Source organism: Diabrotica virgifera, chromosome 1, assembly GCF_917563875.1.
Source record: "Diabrotica virgifera virgifera chromosome 1, PGI_DIABVI_V3a".
Lineage (NCBI taxonomy): Eukaryota > Metazoa > Arthropoda > Insecta > Coleoptera > Chrysomelidae > Diabrotica > Diabrotica virgifera.
In genome coordinates this window covers 121,566,332-121,587,841 of record NC_065443.1, presented here as the reverse complement: position 1 = coordinate 121,587,841, position 21,510 = coordinate 121,566,332, and the positions used below count along the sequence as shown (strand labels likewise).

Genomic DNA, 21,510 nt, shown 5'->3' with positions numbered 1-21,510 from the left:
CTAAATGAAAATTGCATTATCGAACAAGGAAATTGCATTTTCTAAAATACAGTTATAAGGGGTGAAAGCTAATAAATTTTCAATTCGGAAGTAACTGACGAAAATAAGTTAAAAATTATTACTTCGGGTTTTTGGGGTCCTTGAATACGAATTAGTTCAGAGAAATAAGATTTTTCTCGTGACACATCCCCCTCCAGGCCGTAACCAAATTTTTTGAGTAGTATCGTTGATTGAGGTATTGGACCCATATCAATATTTCAATCAACGGTAGTATGGACGTATGGAGTAGTATTAATAACCTATTTGTTTCCTGCAGACGATTTTGATGATATACATAGTTATAACCAAATGAAAATCAAAAAACGGTAAATTTTCGCTTTTCTCGTCTATTACTAGAAAGTGAAGCATTTTAAACAAATTTCAGAATAAGAAACTCATAAATAATATAAAAAACTTCAATTTGGCGTTCACTGAAAATGCCTATCCTTATTTGTTGCTTAGAAAATTGCAAAATAAGTTATAAATTTGGAGATTTTTTCAAATGTTTATAACTTATCTAAAGATTAAGTTAGAACCTTCTTATTACACGGAATGGTGAGACTTCTTGTGCTTAAATTATATTTTAAATTTTAAAACAATTTGTCAAATAGTTTAAAAGTTATTAATTTATTTATCCCAAATTCATTTTTTTTGCAAGACTATAAGTCTTGCAAAAACTATAAAATTATGAGGTTACCGTAATAGTAGGGGAGCAAAGTATGCTAAATGTGCAGTCACTCGAGCGCTTTGGGGACCTATTGTGTTGTGAAGAGTAGGTCCTAAAACCAAAAAAAATTAAGTAAAGTTTTTCATTTTAGTGGGCGCTTGCCATTTTTTAATTTAATCTTTTTGATTTTTTTGATCCGTTTTTTGATCTTCATTTGTTTATAACTATGCATATCATCAAAATTTTCTGCAGGAAATATATAGGTTATTAATGTAGATGTCCATACTACTCAAATAATTTGATTTCGGCCTGGAGGGGGTTGTGTCACCAACAGGATATTTGTTTTCCTTATTTCTCTGAACTAAATATGATAACAGCGGTAGTGTTCGAGGCACCTGGTGCCCATGATGGGCCCCGTTCGAAGTTTAATGGAAATTAGATACAAAATAAGTACTACAAGCTCGTTACTGGGGAGGTATTGGGGTCGCTGCTCACGAATATCATGACGAAAATTGTTTTCGAGGCACCTGGTACCCAGGACAGATCTCGTCTTCTGAAATTTTGTGAAAATTCGATAAAAATCAGTGCAAAGTCCTTACTCTTCGGTTTTTAGGGTCGCTGAACATGCATACACCCCAACGGATGACCATACTAACGGCCTTAAAGGCACCTGGCGCACAGGATGGGGCCCGTCTGGAGTTTTATGGAACATTGCTACAAAATCAGTGCAACCTCTTTACTCGGGGAGTTTTGAGGTCGCTGATCACGAATTTCATGCTGGAGATTTTATACGAGGCACCCGGTGCCCAGGACTGTCATCGTCTCTTAGAGTTTTATGAAAATTCGATGCAAATTCAGTGAAAAGTCGATAATTGGAGTGGTTTTTGGGGTTGAAGAACACAAATATAATGTCAGCGATAATCTCCGATGCACTTGGTGCCAATGAGTCGAATTTTGAGTGGAATATCCCCAGAACTTTAGAAAAGCGGATCTTGTGCAACAGGTACATCGAAGACCGTTGCTAACGTATTATTCGGGATTAGAGATCCCAAAAGCCTGCGCGTAATGAGTTTCCAGTGATATTGTATTGAATCTCAGTTCGAAAATTCGTATCGAAAATTCAGTTTTTTGGTAAAACTTAAAATATGTCTTTGTTCAATAGTATTAGTGTAAGAACAGAACAAGTGGGTCGCGGTGGAGGTGGAGGTGGAGGTCGCGGTCGATATCGATATCCATGTAAAACAAACACATTGTACTGAATGGAAGAGAACAGAGCAGGTAAGTCGCGGTGGAGGTTTACCGCGATGCCATCCAGGAGGTTTACATCGATGCTTTTGAAAATAAAATGAGTTTGTTTTACATGGATGTTTACTGCGCGGCCTACAAGGATGCTTCCCTGTGATTAGTCCGTTCGAAGCTAAGTTGTCATTATCTGCTCTATCTGAGTTGACACTTTTTATATAATTCCTTTTTTGTATTCAGTTTATTTTTGAATTTCTAAAGTAATTAAATTCAGTAAATTTTTGAAATATGATGGAGGATCTGATTATTTACAGCTGATATTTCATCACTGCCATCACTTGACTGACACAACATCGCAAAAGCAAAGTATTTTTGTCATTCAAATTTCATTAAACTACTTCACTTAATAGTGGATCTAGCTCGACTGACAGCGCAGGTGACCTCCTTGCTATGTGCTGTCGACATAGACCGCGACTTAACTAGTAGCATCCACCGCGACCTACACCTCCACCTCCACCGCGACCCACTTGTTCTGTTCTTACCCTTACAATCCGAATGCGGCTAAACTTTATCTAAATCTAAATTTGATCTAAGAACTCTTATTTATAATATAAACTTATATTAGTCATTCTAATAATGTCCATGGGTATTTAACTTATTTCTATACATTTAAGTATATATTTAACTTATTTCTATACATTTTAGGGCCTTATGGATGTTTTTGATTGGATTGACTGTGATTGTATTACTTTGCTCCTACTGCGGCCTGCTTGTTTATGCTACTTATTACAAATGCGATCCTCTTACAACAATGGTAAGTTTCCATCATTTTATTTTATTATACATAATGTCTAAGATATGTAAGACAGGTAAATTCCTATTTACAGAATAGATTTGGAAAGAAGATGAAATTTTTAAAGAAGATGAAATAAAAACATATGAAAAAATTTTTTTTAAGAAACGCTTTTCTTTAGTTACGAGTGACTAAAATTAAAAATATAAAAAAATCAACTAAAAAGCAAAATAAAAAAAATGACAAAATCTAGCACATTCGTCAAAGAAAAGCGTGGTGCGTCTTCATCGAATAAACGGTTTTCGCCCCACGCTTTTCTTTAACGAATGTGTTAGATTTTGTCAATTTTTTTTTTATTTTTTGCTTTTTAGTTGATTTTTTTATATTTTTAATTTTAGTCACTCGTAACTAAAGAAAAGCGTTTCTTAAGAAAATTTTTTCATATTTTTTTATTTTTTACTTTTTAGTCTTAAACTTTTCAAACATTAAAATATATCGTCATGTTTATTAAAATATGTAGGTATACAACATATGATGTGCAAACATGAAAATTAGTAGGAATCAGCAAAAAAAAATTAAAACTTTATTGTTTATTTATGAAGCATAACGTAAACAATCAACGTAAAAAGTGAAATTATGTATAGTTCATATCATTAGCTACAATCCGTAAAAGTTTCAAGTTTTTACATTGAAAAAACAAGAGAATTTTTTTTTATTAACATCCAAGTTTTTTTACAATCTGTTTTACAATGAAAACAATAAGTAAAATTGTTTGTCTTTACAATGGCAGAGAGATGTAAGGTCCAGTGACCAAAGCATCACGACACACACACACATTACCTTGTTTACCGGTGAGATGCGCACATACACTGATACGCGAGCACGAAAACTAAAACTAAAACTGGCACAGAACACAATGGCTGGACGCTGCTGAAGGCGTAGCTTCCTCTGCTGTAGGCTCTGTCAGGATCGGTTAGGTAGGTCCAAGGGATCATATCGCTTCAATCTCTTCGCTTGTTGCTTGTTGAGAAGATTGTGTGCCAGGGTGTTTGGATGTACCCGCAACCTATTTTGATATTGTTCAGAAAATTTTTTGCACTCTTCGGAGACTGATAGTACCTGAAGATCTCTATGTATTGCGTCATTATGGATGTACCAAGGGGCATTAGCGATTGTTCTTAGAGTTTTGGATTGAAATCTTTGTATTTTCATAATATTAGATTTGCTAGCTGATCCCCAGAGCTGCGAACCATATGTCCAAATGGGTTTTATTATTGTTTTGTATATAAGCAGCTTGTTATCGATCGATAGGTGAGAGTTTTTTCCCAACATCCAGTAAAGTTTTCTGTATACAATTCCCAGTTGAAGTCTTTTCGTCCATATATGTTTGGTCCAAGTTAGTCGTTTGTCAAGGTGAATACCTAGATATTTTACGTCATCCTTTTGAGGTAAAGGATGTCCATCGAGATTAAGTTCTGGACATGTACCTCTTCTTAGAGTGAATGTAATATGTGTGGATTTTGAGTGGTTTACTCTAATTCTCCAGAGTTTAAGCCATTCATTTGTTTTGTTTAGATGTAGTTGCAGTCTCTCTGATGCTATTTTTGGATTACCATGAGAGGCCAGGAAAGCAGTATCATCTGCGAATGTTGCAAGTGTTAGGTCGTTGCTTGTTGGCAAGTCAGCCGTATATATTAGGTATAGGATCGGTCCGAGCACACTACCCTGAGGTACACCAGATAGGATGGGGTAGAGTTTTGTATAGGCTTCACTATATTTTACCAGATATCTCCTCTCTGTAAGGTATGATTGAAGCAGTTTGAAGTAAGTGTAAGGTAGGTTTTTCTTTAATTTGTACAGAAGTCCTGTGTGCCACACCTTGTCAAAAGCTTGAGAGGCGTCTAAAAAGGCTGCAGTGCAGTATTGCTTGTTTTCGAGACTAGTTCTTATTGTTGTGTACAGTCTGTGAACTTGTTCTATTGTACTATGTTGATTACGAAATCCGAATTGATGGTCAGGTATGAGACTCTTCTCTTCTAATATTGGTTTTATTTTTCTTAACAGAAGTTTTTCAAACACCTTAGAGGTGACTGGGAGCAGACTTATCGGTCGGTATGAGTTGACATCTTTTGGATCTTTTCCAGGTTTTTGAATTAGTATAATCTGTGCCACTTTCCATTGCAACGGGAAGTAGTGCAGACTTAACATAGCATTAAAGATCATAGTGATTATTCTGTAACAATCATCGGTTAGTTCCTGAAGGACCTTACCCGTTATGAGGTCGAATCCTGGTGCCTTATTAGGTGGTATCTCATTATTTATTATCTGTTTTACTTCTTTAATATTAAACTTGGAGATTGGCAGTTCCATTTGATATGGAGCCTCAAGAAAGAAATGAAATGGTTCTTCTTGTTCTAATGGTACTACTCTAGTAAAGGGACTAAATACTGTCGAAAGATGTTCTGCGAATGTCTCGGATTTCTCTGTGTCTGTTCTTGCCCATTTACCTTTGGCATTTTTTAAAGGAGGTATGGCGTCTTTTGGTCCTTTTACTTTTCTCGTCGCCTTCCATAGCGAATAGTTAGTGTCTTTGAATGGAGTCAGATTTTCTAAGTAAGTTTGAATCCCCCTGTTTTTTTCTTCTTTTAATAGATTTTTAAGTCTTCTGGTAATTCTGTTTAGATTTTCTTTGTCAATAGGTGCATGTGTGTTTTGCCATTTTCTCCTAAGTTTTCTTTTTTCTTCAATCATGTTTTTTGCACTCAGAGAACAATTTATGGTTTTCTTCCATAATGTTTGTTCAGTTGTCGCACTCCATCCCGCCTTTTGTATGGAGGTAGTAAGTTGTTGTACTGCATTTTCAATTTGTATTTCTGTTTTAAGTGGCAAATTCGTTGATATTTGTTCTGTTAATGCACTTCAGAATATGTTCCAATTTGTTTGGTTATTGGTTAGGACTGGAGGCTTATTTCTGAGTATGACTTTGGAGTCTAGGTCAATTAGAATGGGAGAATGATCTGACGAGAGGTCCCAGCATGATTGTATTGCTAAGTAGTTAAGAGAGATACCTTTAATCACACAGAAGTCTAAGAGATCTGGTGTTTTATTTGGATCTGTAGGCCAATAAGTTGGTTCTCCTATAGATATGTGTTGTAGATTGTGCCCTATTATCGACTTCAGCAGTTGTCTACCCCTTGTTGTGATTATTGTAGAGCCCCAGTGATGATGTTTACAGTTAAAGTCTCCTCCTGCTATGAATTTGTGTCCAAGTGAACTAAAATAGGTATTAAAGTTATTTTCGTTGATGGATTGGCCAGGAGGACAGTAGACAGCAGATAAGGTAAGGTTGCCTAACCAGTCATCAATGACAATGCTAGTTGACTGCAGGTACTTTTCACTGAACTTATTTAACTCATGGTGTTTTATATTAGATTTGATAATGATAGCTGTGCCACCGTGTGCTTTGTCATTTGGATGTTTTGTGTAGTGAACAGTGTATTTTGGAATTTTTATATAATTTTTGTCTGTTAGATGGGCTGCTGATATGAGCATAACATCAATTTTCTTCTCGTCGAGAAAAATTTTTATTTCTTTCTTCAAGAGAATTTAAGGCATTTTTTATTAAAATCGTTTTTTTTTTTATTTAAACAATTATTAATAAACATAAAAAAATTTTTATTGACTATTCGTGTATTGTTCCCACGAATGCATATGTTTGCAATTTTTCATTCATTTGCATTGGAGAAAAGGTAGTCAAATTAACGTCTAAAGATTTGACGCAAACTATTGAACTAAATAAAAGCGTTTAAAAACAAGAGAATTTAAGCATTCTCCATTAAAATCGTTTTTTTTTTTATTTAAACAATTATTAAACATAAATAAATTTTTTTTATTGACTATTCGTGTATTGTTCTCGCGAATGCATATGTCTGCAAATTTTCATTCATTTGCATTGAAGAAAAGTCAGGCAAATTAACATCCAAAGATTTGACGCAAACTATTGAGCTAAAGAAAAGCGTTTAAAAAAAGAAGAATGTGTGTAACTTATTAAATTTAAATTAAAATACATTTTACTGCTGTCAGAAACCAGATAAAAATGTTTATATCACAAATAATCATTGCTTTTCGCTTAAATTGAATGTTAAAACTTCCAAGAGGCAGGTGGCTAGCGGGAGCTGGCTTGAATATTTAATTTAATCGAAAAGCAATGTTTATTTCTGAAATACACATTCTTTTCTGTTTACGGGCAACTGTAAAATGTATTTTGAGTTAAATAAATTACATACATTCTTCTTTTTTGTCAAATAAATTAATTTAAAAATTATGTTTGGACACCCTGTTCAAATAATTATATAAATTTTTATATTACTGAATAAAGAATTGAATGACCTTTCAAATATCGCATGTCCCCTATTCTCATTTAAAAAAATCATCGATTACGTCATCGCGCCCAGATGGATGACATCACTAGTATGACATATATGCCACAATATCGTAATTTAAAAATAAAAATCGACCTCTTTCGGGATTTTTCCTTAAAGTCGCCTTTTTACGAAATAACGAATTTATTCCTTTCATTTACATCGTACTGTATAAACAAATATATGAGTGTTCAAAATTTAAAACTTTATTGTTTATTTATGACGCATAACGTAAACAATTAACGTAAAAAGTGAAATTATGTATAGGTTATATCATTAGCTACAATTCGTTAAAGGTTCAAGTTTCTACATTGTAAAAAACAAGAGATGTTAGGCCTTTTTCCATTAAAATCGTTTTTTTTTTATTTAAACAATTAATAAACATGAACAAAAATGTTTTGTTGTCTATTCGTGTATTGTTCCCACGGATGCATATGTCTGCAAATTTTCATTCATTTGGATTGAAGAAAAGTCAGTCAAATTAACATCCAAAGATTTGACGCAATCTATTGAACTAAATAAAAGCGTTTAAAAATATATACCAAACTGTTAAATATGATATGAAGTCGCTTAGACCTTCTCGTTGTTTTTTTTATTTTTCTATTTTTCTTTTGACATATTTGTTTAACTTTGCCTCTTACTGCTTTAAAATATTGTTGTTCTATCTCTTCGTAAGTCGACCTGAGACTTTTTTCTAATTCGTAACTCGACTTAGGAAATTTAAATTTTTTTCTTCTATTCCATTAACGATTGTATTCCATTCTTCCTTTTCTATCCTTTCAATCTTACACTCACTCATTCTTGTTGTGTATGTTGCAAATATGTATCTGATTTCGAAACTCGTTGTTATGTCCATCAATGTTTTCCTATTGTTTTTCTTAAGGTTCTACGTTCTAGTCTTTGTTCTAAATCTTTCAGCATTCCTTACTAACACGTCATCATCATCATCATCATTTAACCCGGATCTATCCACTGCTGGATATAGGTCTCCCTCAGTCTTTTCCATTCATTTTTGTTCCGTGCTGTTTGCATCCAGTTTTTGTCGATCCGTTTTATGTCATCAGATCATCTGGTTGGAGGACGACCTCTACTTTGATATGCTTCTTGTCTTGGTCTCCAGTGTATTATTCGCTGTGTCCATCTGTTATCCGACATTCTAGCTTTGTGTCCAGCCCAGTTCCACTTTACGGTCATAATTCTTTCTATGGCATTCATCACTCCTGTTCTCCGTCTTATCCCCCTGTTCGTAATTCGATCCCTACGAGAAATGCCTAACATTGAGCGTTACATGTCTTTTTGGGTAACACAAATTTTATTTCTTACCTTCTTGGTTAATGTTAAAGTTTCTGCACCACATGCAAGTACTGGCAACACACACTGATCAAAGAATTTTCTTTTGAGACACATAGGCAGTTCTGACTTAAGGACATAGCTCAGCTTGCCGAATGCCACCCAAGTGAGTCCTACGCGGCGGCTTAGTTCGCACCTTCCTATGCGTATCTTATGCCCTAAGTACTTATAAGAGGTGGTTTCTTCAATAGGCATGCCATTTACTGAAATGTTTTCGCTTAACACAATATTTGAATGATTTGTGTTTTTGTATGGTTGATTTTTAATCCAACTTGGAAGGAGGCTAGGTATAGTTTCTCCAATTGCGATACTGCATCATCGATGCTGTCAGCAAATAGAACAATATCGTCAGCGAATCTCAAATGACTAAGTATTTCTCCGTTGATATTAATTCCTTTTTCATTCAGATTTACGTTCTTAAACAAATATGCTCTAATAATGTTGTAAACAATTTTGGCGAAATTGTGTCTCCCTGTCGTACTCCCCGTTTTATTTTAAATGCGTTGTCTTTTTATCTGCCAGTTTCACGCTTACTGTCGCATTTTTATAGATGTATTTAATCATGTTTATATAGCGATGATCTATACGACACTCTGTTAAGGCTTTTAACATTTTTTGATGGGTTTCAAAATCTTTTCGTAGTCAACAAATATCAGGACTAATGCCTTGTTATATTTAACAAACTTTTCTATTAAGTTCTTAATTACTTGTAAATGATCATTCGTGCCGTATCCTGCTCTAAAACCTGCTTGCTCTTTTAGCTGATAGAAATCCAACTTACTTCCTAGTCTGTTAGTAATAACTCTTGTGAATATCTTATATACTTGTGACAGCAAGCTAATGGGTCGGTAGCTTCTAAGGTCGCTGATATATATCTCCCTTCTTATGGAGTAAGACGATTTCTGCGTTATTGCATTGCGTCGGTGTTATCGCTTCGCACAGACATTTATTGAATAATTTAGCAAGTGGCAGTAAAAATTTGTTTCCTCCTAGTTTTATGCTTTCAGTCATTATTTTGTCTTCACCTGGGGATTTATTGTTCTTCATCTTTTGAAGCGTATTTTTAATTTCGCCAACGGTTATGTTCGGCATTAATTCTGAACCTTGATTCTCTATTTTTGGTAAAGGGCGTCTTTCATCGGATTCACTTGTTTCATAAAGTTGTCTGTAGAAGTCTTCCACTGTTCTCACTATTTCTTCCTTATCAGTCACAATGTCGTCTTCTTTATTTCTTAACTTAGGTATGTTCTTTTTTCTTGTGAACATGTTGTGTCTTAGAACTTTCAGACTTCTATTTAGGCGCCATCAGATTCTATTCATCAGATTTCAGACGTCATCATAACTATACATTTAATAAGAACATCTAAAGACTAGCTAGATTAGATTTTAAGGACAAAAAACAATAGAGAAAATTAAGCTGCTCTACAGCGTTTGTGTATAAGAGAGCGTTCAAGTATTACGTAACGCAGTTTGGGGGGAGGGGGTCTTGTAAAACGTTACGGCGCGTTACATGGGGGAGGGGGGTTCGAGCAGCGCGTTACGTAACATTCTTTTTTTAACTTAAATGAAAAAAAAACCACGGAATTTCTTTTATGTTTTACATAGACCCCTGAATTGTATTATGTTGCACCCTCACGCTCCGCTCATGTTCCGACAACAGGACAATAGTACCTATTCAAGTGAAAAAATCTTAAAATTTGTAACACAGATGAAGCACAGTAACATATGTTTGCAATAATTAAAGATGGACCTCTCTCCACAACAAAAGATTAAAAGATACAGATGTTATTTTAGAGGTTGCACAGGGAACTACATGTTCATAAATGTTTTCTGAAATCGTTTTCTGCAGTAGGTATTCATTAATGTTTTAAATACGCAAACTTTCAAATTATTTAAAAAGTCTTTAAATAAAAAGCATTAAATTAAAAACCCACTATATTGATACTTAGTTTAGAAAATTGATAGATATTTAAAAAAATAATATCCTTATTTTAAGTGTGATTCCTGAATTATTAATTTCAAAGTTTTATGTGATTAATATCTTGACGAAAATTATACATTTCAAAATTTCACCTTACATTATTCATAATAGACCCTACATAATACACATTTTTGAGATGAGGTTGTTAAGCAGCTTCTAAAAACAAAAATATACAGGGTGTTTAATTAAAATTAAAGATAATGGACCATAGTTGAATTTAAAAGTTGACGTATCCTAGCGTTTTTATAATTTTCTAAAATAATGACACATGACAACTATTTTATTTCATAAGTGGTTTCCATACATTATAATTTTAAATGATCACCCTGTATTATTCATAAAGACCACGAAATCAGATTGTTAAGCAGCTTTTAAAAATATAAAAATATACAGGGTGTTAAGAAATAAAGCTTATGGACTACGGTAGGCTTGCATGAATCACCCTGTACATTTAAATTTATGTTTAAAAAGCACACATTTTTATATATGAAAATCCACGGGTCTCAGCGTTTTCTAAAATTGATTAAAACAAGGATAGAAATAATTTTATTCCATAAGTGCCTTCTTATAATATATACAGGGTGTTTCAGAAAAAGGTGACACGATCTCTAAGATAAGGTGAAAAACTGAAAAATAATTGGGGTTTGCTTAGTATAAAATTTTTGTAACGGCATGTGTTTTCACGATACAGGGCGTTGAAGAACAAAATGTTTTACACATTTTTTTCACTACTTTTCCGAAACTACTGGCAACATCGTATATTATTTGTTATACAAAAAATGAACTAAAAAGAAGAATCGTTCTTGGGTGGGCAGCATTTAAAAAATTGAGAGAAACTTTTAAAAGTGAGTTGCCCACATGCCTAAAGAGAAAGGTATTTGATCAGTGCGTCCTCCCAGTCTTGACGTACGGATCAGAAATACTTACCTTACCTAAAGCCTCGACTACCAAACTAAGAGTATGGCAGAGAAGAATGGAGCGGTCAATGTTAGGAATAACTCTGCGAGACAAAATCAAAAACGAAGAAATCAGGAGAAGAACAAAGGTGACTGACGTCATCAAAAGGATAGCCAGGTTGAAGTGGAGATGGGCAGGACACATAGCCAGAATGACAGATGGGCGATGGACAAAAAGGTTATTGGAATGGAGCCCAAGAGAAGACAAGAGAAGCGTCGGTTGATCGCCTACAACAGGCCTGTCCAACATAATTTTGTGGAGGGCCGGATTTGTAATTTTGTAACTGTAGCGGGCCGACTGACTATTGGATGGATGGATGTGTGCAGTGTTGCCACAGGTCTTGGACAAAATTTCGGTAGGCTGCTGCTAATTTTCAGGTAGAATCCATCAAATTGCGGTAGATTTTTTTAGGTAGAAATCGTCAAATTTCGGTAGTCTTTATTTTTTGCTTTTTTTGCTATTACATTGCAAAAAAGTGATACTTTAACTATGGGCAGCAAGTATTGAAAGATAAACTACCTTTTTTTAGTAAAAAACAGTAACTTAAGTAGATAAGTAGGTTAAATAGGAAGTAGGTACTTATAATATAAGTACCTAGAAAAAAAAGTAAATAAGTTGGATATCTTTATTTCAAATACCTAGGTATTTTTTATATACAAACAAAAGAAAATCAATCAATAACAAATTGAAATCAATGAAATATTTAACAAAAAAACAACAGTTAATAAAAATATACAAGAATATTGTCTACGTCCCTACGTTATTAAGGAAGAAAACCTTAGTTTTACTTATCACTCTAAAAACCTTATTACCAATGAGATGTTTGACATTTTTTCTGTTTGCACAGTGTATCTATGTCAGCTGGTATTTTAGAAGTAGCTATGCGCAGAATGCCTGTCAGATGATTGTCTGATAAAGATGATCTCGTTTTCGATTTATTATATTTCATGCGAGAAAAAAGCTGCTCGCAAATATATGTACTACCAAATAAAGATATTTGTTGAAGAGCTAATTTGGTAAGGTTTGGGTATTGGTTCCGATTAATATATTTTTTATAAAACTCAATTAATCCGTTCGGAAGGCAACTTTGATATGCCGTTTTTAGAAGAGAGTCACTTTGTAGTTCAATCAATTCCATCTGTAAGTTCAGCACAGCACCATCAATTTCAATTTCAAACCGATTTTGGAACACTTTCATGTTAGGAATTTATAATTTGAAGTCTTCGAATCTCTCTTCAAACTAATTCCTCAATCTTTGCAACAATGACACGTACTTGGCTAAGTCCAACATTTCTTGACAAATTCTCCGTCTGATAGGGGTTTGCTTCGCATGGCAATGGCTTCTGCTATCATGAAGCTAATTTTTGTGGCTGTCTCGGAGTTTTCTGTTCGTATTCTGAACATCGCCTGTTGACCGATCATATTTTTTTTCAACGAATTTACTCGATCGATTCTAATTTGACCTTGGTATTCATCGTATTTAGAAGCGTGTTTTGTGAAATAATGCCGCTTTATATTGTACTCCTTGCAAACTGATATTTTTTCATGACATATGAGGCACAGTATGTTACCATTTTGTTCTATGACAAAAAAGGTGTCAGTCCAACTGTTTTTAAATATTCGACATTCTTTGTCAACTTTACGTTTTTTTTCTGATGACATCATGTTCTGCAACAAACACAAATCAACACTGCAACACAAATGAACCAAATCGCCAAAAGAATCTTCACTAAGTCCGTTATAATTGCTTGTATCGCCCTTAAGTATTCGCTGATCTTCGCTTTGTTTCCGAACTGGAACTGTATCTGCACGCAAGCAAGCAAGCAATTTGATTTAACCCGACCTGTGGGAATGTCCACCCTCTCGAAAGAGTACATTCGGGTGTAACAATTCATTAGGGCGAGGTGTTTTGACCCGAGTAAATACAAGGATCACCCCACCTCGCTCCAATGCCCCAGGCCATCCCTTTCCCCCCCCCCCATAGCACGCTGATGCGCGATGGGGGCACAACTATCGTAGCCAAATGCTCTTCACAATGGAATCCTGGGTAATAAGATTCCATTGTGGTACCCTAATCGAATGCAAAAAACTAGGCCAGCGTGATGCGCTCTATGCCTTTATCTTCTTTCTTACTTATCCGCGGAACTAAAAATTGCTTGCTTGGGCCCCGAGTCATCGTGCTGAGCCCTAGTGGGCTCCGCCCGATGACTCGTTGCTCGAGTTTGTATGTGTTTTATGGTTTTTTATAATTTTTTTGGAGGCTTTCGCCATTTTTATTTTATTTATATTTTTTTGGGGGCTTATGCCCTTCTGTAATTTTCTAATATTCACTTACCTTAGAGGCGGTCGTGGTACTTGATCTTCGTATGTAACGCTGTCTTCGGCACTTGTTTTCGAGCTACGAACTCACTACTATCACTTATCACTTTTGTACTCTTATCCCACTATTTGTTGCTTCGGACGTCTGTGCTTCCATCGGTGGAACTCATCATACCTTAGCGTCTCTCGCAGTATGTAATTTGGGTGGTGCTCCAGTTCCGCGAATTTGGTTCTTGCCTTATCTGTCATGATTTCGGTGACTCTCACCTGTTGGAGTTCTCTGAACAGGAATCTTTCAGCTACATATCTTGGGACTCTGGCGGCCTCCCTCAGGCTGTTGTTGTGGGCTGCTTGGATCTTCTTCTTGTGTGTGTTACTTACGTGTCCCCATGCGAGAGACGCGTATGTTAATACCGGTAGGATTATACTATTGATCAGTCTTAACCTTGTTTTCAGTCTTAGTTTACTTTTCCTGCCTGTGAGTCCTCTTAGTGTTGCTTTTGCTAGGTTGGCCTTCCGGACTGTGGCTTCTACGTGTTTTTGGAATGTTAATCCTTTGTCCATGATGACTCCTAGGTATTTAGCTTCGTTTTTCCACTCGATGGGTCTGTTCTGCACCGTCAGCTGTTCCTCTGGCTGTTGTCTTCCTTTCTTGTATAGAACCGCTTGCGTTTTATCTGAGTTGATGGCTATCTTCCATTTTCTACTCCATTCTTCTATTTCTTCTAACGCTGTTTGCAGGTTGGTCACTGCTATATCTACATTTCTATGTTTGGCCGCTATCGCTGTGTCGTCGGCGTAGAGGCTCATGAGGGTACCTGGTGTTCTAGGTACATCAGCGGTGTATATCGTATACAGCAGGGGTGACAGGACCGCTCCCTGGGGTACTCCAGCTTCCGGGTTTTCGAGCTCGGACAGGACTTGTCCTATCCGAATCCTGAAAGTCCGGCCGCTTAAGTACGACGAGATTAGTCTCGTCATCGCCCCGCTGTACCCGTAATCCCGCATTTTGTATAAGAGCCCCTTGTGCCAGACTCTATCGAACGCTTTACTTACGTCCAGGAACGCTGCTCCAGTGTACTGCTTGTCGTTGAAACCAGCTGCTATGTACTCGGTTAGTCTGAGTACTTGTAGCTCGCTGGAGTGCTCTGCTCTGAATCCGAATTGAGCTTCTGGGATGATATTTAGCCTGTTCGTTTCCGCTTGCAGTCTGCTTAGGATGATTCTTTCCACTATCTTGCTGATTGCTGGAAGTAAGCTGATTGGCCTGTAGTTCTGCGGGAATGTGTGGTTCTTGCCAGGTTTTGGGATCATGATGACATGGGCCTCTTTCCATCTGTTCGGGAATATCTTGTATCTTAGTATCGCGTTCACTATGTTTGTGAAGTACACTATAGCTTTTCTGGGCAAATATTTTAGGGCTCTGTTTGTTATTTCGTCTAAGCCAGGCGCTTTTCTCGGCGAACTGTTTTTGATGTGTTCGTTGATTTCTTCCGGTGATGTTGGGGGAATGAAGTCCTCTGGGTTTTCTGGTCCTTCTTCTTGTTCTTCAACTTCTTCCAGGAAGTCGTCATCTTCGTCTTGGTGGTAGTTTAGGTCGCATTCTCTTTCGAGTGTAGCCCTCATCGCCTCTGCTTTATCCTCTATGGTGTATACCATACCGTGTCTTCCATGTAGTGGGGGGATGGGTTTTCTGTCGCTTCTCAACATTTTCTGGAGTTTCCAAACATTTTTCATGTTTGAGTCTTGTTCTTCCGTCTCTTGTACAAAGTTGTCCCATTTTTTACTACGGTGGAGTTGTAGGGCCGTTTTGACCTCTCTGTTTAAAATATTTGCCCAGGATTTGTCTACTCGATTTCTTGTTCTTCTTGCTGTTTGTTTTGCTCTATTTTTTTCCCTTATCAAATCTTGTGTTTCTTGTGGAATATCTTTGAACCTTCCCATGTAGATCTCGACTTCTTCCTCTGTTGTGCTGCTTCTGATTGCCTCTTGTATGATGTTTTCGAGTTCTAGGACTTTTACTTCTATTTCTTCTGGATTGTTTATCACTGGCACTATATTTATTCCTTCACTTACTAGTCTTTTGTAGTTTGTCCACTTTATTTTCTTTTTTGTTCTCTTTGGTGGGTTTGTCTCTTCCCATGTTCCGATCTCTAGTAGGATGGGGTGGTGGTCAGTTGATCCTTCGTCCAGCGTAATTAATTCTGATTGCAGTCCTAGGTTTTTGGCCACAACTATGTCGATATGGGTTGGAAGTCCATTTCCTGGGTAGTGGGTAGGTTCTTCTGGGCCCATTGCTATTGTGTCTTCATTGTTTTCTATGTATCTATTTAGTAGTCGTCCGTTTCGGTTCGTAGCTCTGTCGTTCCAGATGGGGGATCTTGCATTCAGGTCTCCTATTATGATGGATGATTCGGCGATGTTTAGGAACGCATCTAGGTCATCGTCCATTAAAGGGTCTTGTGGTCTTACGTAAGCTGATGTGATTCTGACTGCTCCTTGCCTCATTTTCACTTCTACTGTTGTAGCCTCCATGTTGACCAGTGGTGGAGTCGTGAAACTGGTGTGTCTGATTCCCTTTTTTACTAAGATGGCCGTTCCTCCTGATCTTCTGGTGTGGTCGTTCCTGTAAACATCGTATCCAGGGAATTTTAAGTTAAAGTTGTTAGTTAACTTGGTTTCCTGGATTGCTACGATGTCCATCTCGTATCTACTTGCGATTTCATCCATGATGTTCTGGTTTGTTGATATTCCTCCTGGATTCCAGGAGCCTATCCTCAAGTATCCCCTGTCTGTCAGCATTACTTCTGTGCCTCCCTGGTGCTTAATATGACCTCTTTGACTACCCTAGTCACTATTCTGACTAAGTAGTCCTCGTCAGGGATCGCTGTTTGTTGTTGTTGTGCGTTCTGCGCTGCCTGGGCGTAGGATATCCCGGTGGCTTGCGGTCTTCTTGCTTGTGGCTGTTGTTGTGGCCTCCTCGGTGGGGGTCTTCCCCATGTAGGGCATCTGGGGCATCCTCTGTAGCTGGCCGGGTGGCTGCCTTGACAATTGGCACATGTGGCTTTGACTTCTCTGGCCCTCTTGCATTGTTTCGTGGGGTGGTCCTCACCGCATTTGACGCACCTAGGGTCCTTGTGGCACGCGTTCTGGGCGTGGTGGTATCCCTGGCAGTTGAAGCACTGCGTTGGTCCTGTAGATTTTCGAAGGTCTTCTACCACGACCTTCATATGGCACAAGTTGGTGATGCGCCTCGCCGCCTCGACGTCCTCCTTGTTCAGGGTTATGACGAACATTGGAAGTTGTCGTCTTGGACCTGATCTCGTCGACATGTTTTTTGCAGCTTGGCAGTCGATGTTGTACTGCACTGCTATGTCGTTTTTGATTTCCTCTTCTGTCGTGTTGGTGGGTAGCCCTCTTATTACCATTTTTGGCTTGACTTCCTCTTCGAATGGGAAGGCTATCCACTGGAGTCTCCTGTCTTTCAGTGACTTTGCATATTCTTCGATGATATGCGTCATCTTTCTGTAATCATCTGGGCTATTCGCCTGGATGAGGGTTTCTCGTCCGCTCCTGGAGATCCTGTTGGTAGTGATCACTTTTTGTGATTGGGCTATTTTGAGGATAGCCCCTGTTTCGCTGACGCTCTGTAATTTTATTACAGGCGGTTTTCTTGTGCGGGTTACCTGTTGTTCAGGCAACGCGGTGTTTTCTTCTTCCTGGTTTGTCTCCATGTTCGTCTCTGTAACTCTGGGGTGCCGTGCGGCAGGCGCATCTCCACTTGTGCTTGTAGTTGGGTGGATGGGGGGTGGTCCTCGGGGCAGATTATAAGAATCCTGCGCTTTTGGTGAAGCGGCGCTCATGGCGGATTTGGCTTTATCTTCCCATGTTCTCTTCTCGTCTTCTGGGAGTGGTGGGAATTCCTCTCTGTTCTTTGGAGTTTGGCCTCTGATTTTTTGGATCCTTTCGCCCGCTGACGGCTTTTTGGCTTCAGGGATCGGCTGCTGAGTTTCAGAAACTGGCTTCTGTTGGGTTTCAGCGATTGGCCTCTGTTGAGTAGTGTCAGTAACTGGCTGGGAAACTACTGGAGTTTGGCTCCGTGCGTGTGCGAGGAGGTCCTCGAAGAATATTCTTTGGGCTGTCAATTCTCCCCTCAAATGTTTAATCTCTTCAGCCATCCTGGCCATCTCGGTATTCATTCCGTTTATAACTGTCATTTGTTGGTCTCTCTGTGCCGTCACTTCGTCCAGGAGTTTCCTCAAATCGCCGTCTTGGTTCGTCTTGGTTATTTTCTCCGACATAACCTCTGCCTCACCGTCGCTTTCTTTTCCACGCTTGGTGGTACCTCTGTTGGTTTCTGCTATCTCGTCTTCCATGGGCTCCTCTTTTTTCTTCTCTTCTTTCCTCGTTTCTTCCTCACTCTTTTTCTTCTTTTCCCTCTTCTTCCTCTTGTCGCTGCTCTTAGGCTGTTTGAAGCCGTCTTTCTCGTCCATGGATGAGGATGAGTACCCCTCGTTATCAGTCTGCAGGTGCTGAAACAGGTTAGAGCCCACTTTGCGTGGGCTCTCATTAATTGGCGGGGGTTGCGCCATGGATCGGGGCAGTGATCGAGACCTAGCTCGATCAGTTGGTTGGGGGCGAACGGTCCTAATTTTGGATGAAGCCTTTTTGTCTACCGATTGGCCCGACACCACATCTTTTTCAGGGTTGGCTCCCTGCACAATTTCGCGGTTGTTCACGTACCCAGACAGAACTGAGTACGGGTTCCACTTGAGTTTCTCGATCTACTGACCTAGGGGCCGGGGCTGCATCGATGTAGTTTCACAAAAGCTACACCCTGCAGTGTCGAGGTGCAGTGTTTTAAACTACACCCTTCCCTTACGGAGGCACAGTAGATATCCCGTAGCGGGCTCCCGTCGAGCCCGCCTTGCTTCTTCTGCTAACCGATCTCTAGCTGCGGCGTCTCAGAGAATCCAATAAAATAAAATTCCCTAAGTTTCACCACATCCAGTCGATCGGCCTTTGCATCTCCTTCTTGCCTAAGGCTTAGAAGTGCACGATTTCGCTATCACGCTTACATTCGTGATGGAATGAAAATTCCTGCTAGTCGTACAACCTCTTTCACCGTTGGCTCCTCGTCGTCTTCTCGCCTCGGAGAGTGAAAACGCTCAACTGTTACCTCGCTTACATTCGAGGTAGGACTTTACTACTGTATCTGCACGTTTACCGTTAGCCGTATTTATACGCGAGTATAAATAATAAAGTTAAAAGGTACAGGTACAGAAGTTTCTCCTGTTTAAGGTTTTAATAGTAAATACTATTTTTAGTTTGGAATTATCTTCTATATCAAAATAAGCCACAATCCTTCACTATTCACTCATTCAGGTAGATACATTTTACCCCCAAAATCGTATTTATAAAAGCACAAAGGACTGGTCAGTGGTCATAAAAGTAATTATTAGTAAATCCGTATCTGATATCTGCTGCCTGGCTCGCACGTGTTACAAGCTATTTAAGTAAAGTGATTCAAAAATTCTTGAAAATTAACCAAACTCTGTTGCCAAATCTATCCGCTAAAGAAATTTTGTAATAATTTTGTTTTTGCGGTAGAAAAAAGGAGATTTCGGTAGAACGGTAGATTTTACAGGTTTTCGGACATTTCAGGTAGATCTACCGAAAAATCGGTAGCTGTGGCATCACTGGATGTGCGTGAGCTCTGTGGCTCTGCGTGGGTGTGGGTTCGGTGAGAAGGGACTCGCGGGCCGGATGAAGGGCCTACGCGGGCCGCATTGTGGCCCGGGGGCCGTATGTTGGACAGGCCTGGCCTACAAGATGGACAGACGACGTAAGAAAGCTAAATAAAAATTGGATGAGAGCGGCGCAGGATAGACGTGGTTGGAAACAAGGGGAGGAGGCCTATGTTCAGCAGTGGACTTTTGAGGCTGGATGATGATTGTAAGTTTTTATTATTACCTCAAATGCGATTAAAATAATAATTCCGGTACTTTTCGCAACCTAGTTTTCCATTTAGGTTCAAATGGTCACTTGGGTGTTACGTAACGTTTAGGTAGGGGAGGGGGGGTACATAAGAACGTTACGGTGCGTTACATGGGGGAAGGGGGGTCAAAAATCTTCAAAAATTGCGTTACGTAATACTTGAACGCTCCCTAAGATAGATTAAGGTATACAAATGATTTTCTTAATACTTTTAATTCTAATTTTAGTGAGTGTAATACTTTTTAAACCGACCAAATAACTATTAATTTTTGTTCCAGTTGGCAAAAGAGAAAGACCAGCTGTTACCATTGCTGGTAATGGAAATATTAGGAGACGTTCCTGGACTGCCTGGGTTGTTTGTAGCTGGTATATTTAGTGCTGCTCTAAGGTGAATATATTCTATTTCTTATTATCTTAATGGTTGTTACGGGTTCTACTTATCTACTGGGAAGTAGTAGTACTGGGGAGTACTTAGTCTGGGAAGGTAGTTGGTCTATAATTGGTAGGCAAATATTTTGAAAAATGCTGTAAGTCAATAGATTCATGTCAGGAAATATAAAATTATTTAGATTATTTCATTCATAGGAGAGTCTGGCCAATAGAAAGCTACAGAAATCTGAATTAAATCGATAATTTTTGATAATCTCTAGTCGTTAAGTATATTACGTCAGATGCCCTTCGTTGCTACGAAAAAATACATTCAGTGACATTAATGACAATAAATGTTTTAAAAATTATAAAAGTGATGACTTTCAATCGTCAAATATTTATAAAAAACTGTGTGTTTAATGGTACTTACATAAATAAATTACAATAAAATTTTGGTTTTGAACAGTTTTATTCATGAAATAATCGCAACAAATTGCACTCGACCTCTGAAATTAATATAGAATTTTTTGCTCTCGTGACACTTTGACATAATTTCACTCGCCTTCGGCTCGTGAAATTAAAACTGTCAAAGGGTCACTCGGGAAAAATTAAATAATTTCAGAGCTCTTGTGCAATTACTACTGATAACTCTACCTTCTGTTCTCTAATTATCTACTGCTTATACACTAGCACTAGACTACTACACCATCGTCTTTGTGCTTGTCCCTTTACAGGCATTTTGTATCTCTCCACTATGATTTCTTGTTTTTATGTTTATAAAATTTTGTCCCTTCTTTGATCTCAGCTTTTTAATGGTATTTTTCAGTCTGCTCTTCTATTGTTTTCACTATCATTTTTGTCATCTATTTATCTTACCACATAGTCGTTCGTTTTAAGCAAAAATAGATGATTCCTAATATAATTCTTTTTAAAACAACGAGAAGTTCTAAAGAACCGAAGATATAAAAGTTCTAACGTTGGAACCAAAATTCTGATGACAACCTGAATCCGAACCTTCTTCAATTTACATGGGAGAATCTAAAATAGGCATTCCACAATATGTCAATTTATCTACAAGGTCAATATTTTAGGTTGTGGAATGCATATTTTAGATTCCCCCATATCTATTCATTTATTGTCCATGTACCTGGTAAATTGTAGAATGTACGGATTCAGGTTGTCACCAAAATTTTGGTTTCAACGTTACAAGTTTTAGATCTTCGGTTCTTTAGACTTCTCGTTGTTTTAAATAGATGTCGCTACTGCGTCCATTAGTAAATTATTTCGTATTAATTTTCTTACTGTGATTACGAAATTAAGAAAAACTATCCCAAAGGTCAGAGAACAGACAATAATAAATAAAAAATATGACGTT

At 37.8% G+C, this 21,510-nt stretch overlaps 1 protein-coding gene across 2 annotated transcripts in view; it reads left to right on the top strand.

Annotated features, from left to right (window-relative positions):
• LOC114324363 (sodium-coupled monocarboxylate transporter 1) overlaps positions 1-21,510 on the top strand; it is a 90,388-nt gene that overhangs the window by 54,706 nt on the left and 14,172 nt on the right. For both annotated transcript variants that reach the window (XM_028272172.2, XM_028272171.2), the window contains 2 exons: positions 2,654-2,762; positions 20,045-20,154. In XM_028272172.2, coding sequence (XP_028127973.1) covers positions 2,654-2,762; positions 20,045-20,154 — 219 coding nt within the window. The remainder of the gene's footprint in view (positions 1-2,653; positions 2,763-20,044; positions 20,155-21,510) is intronic.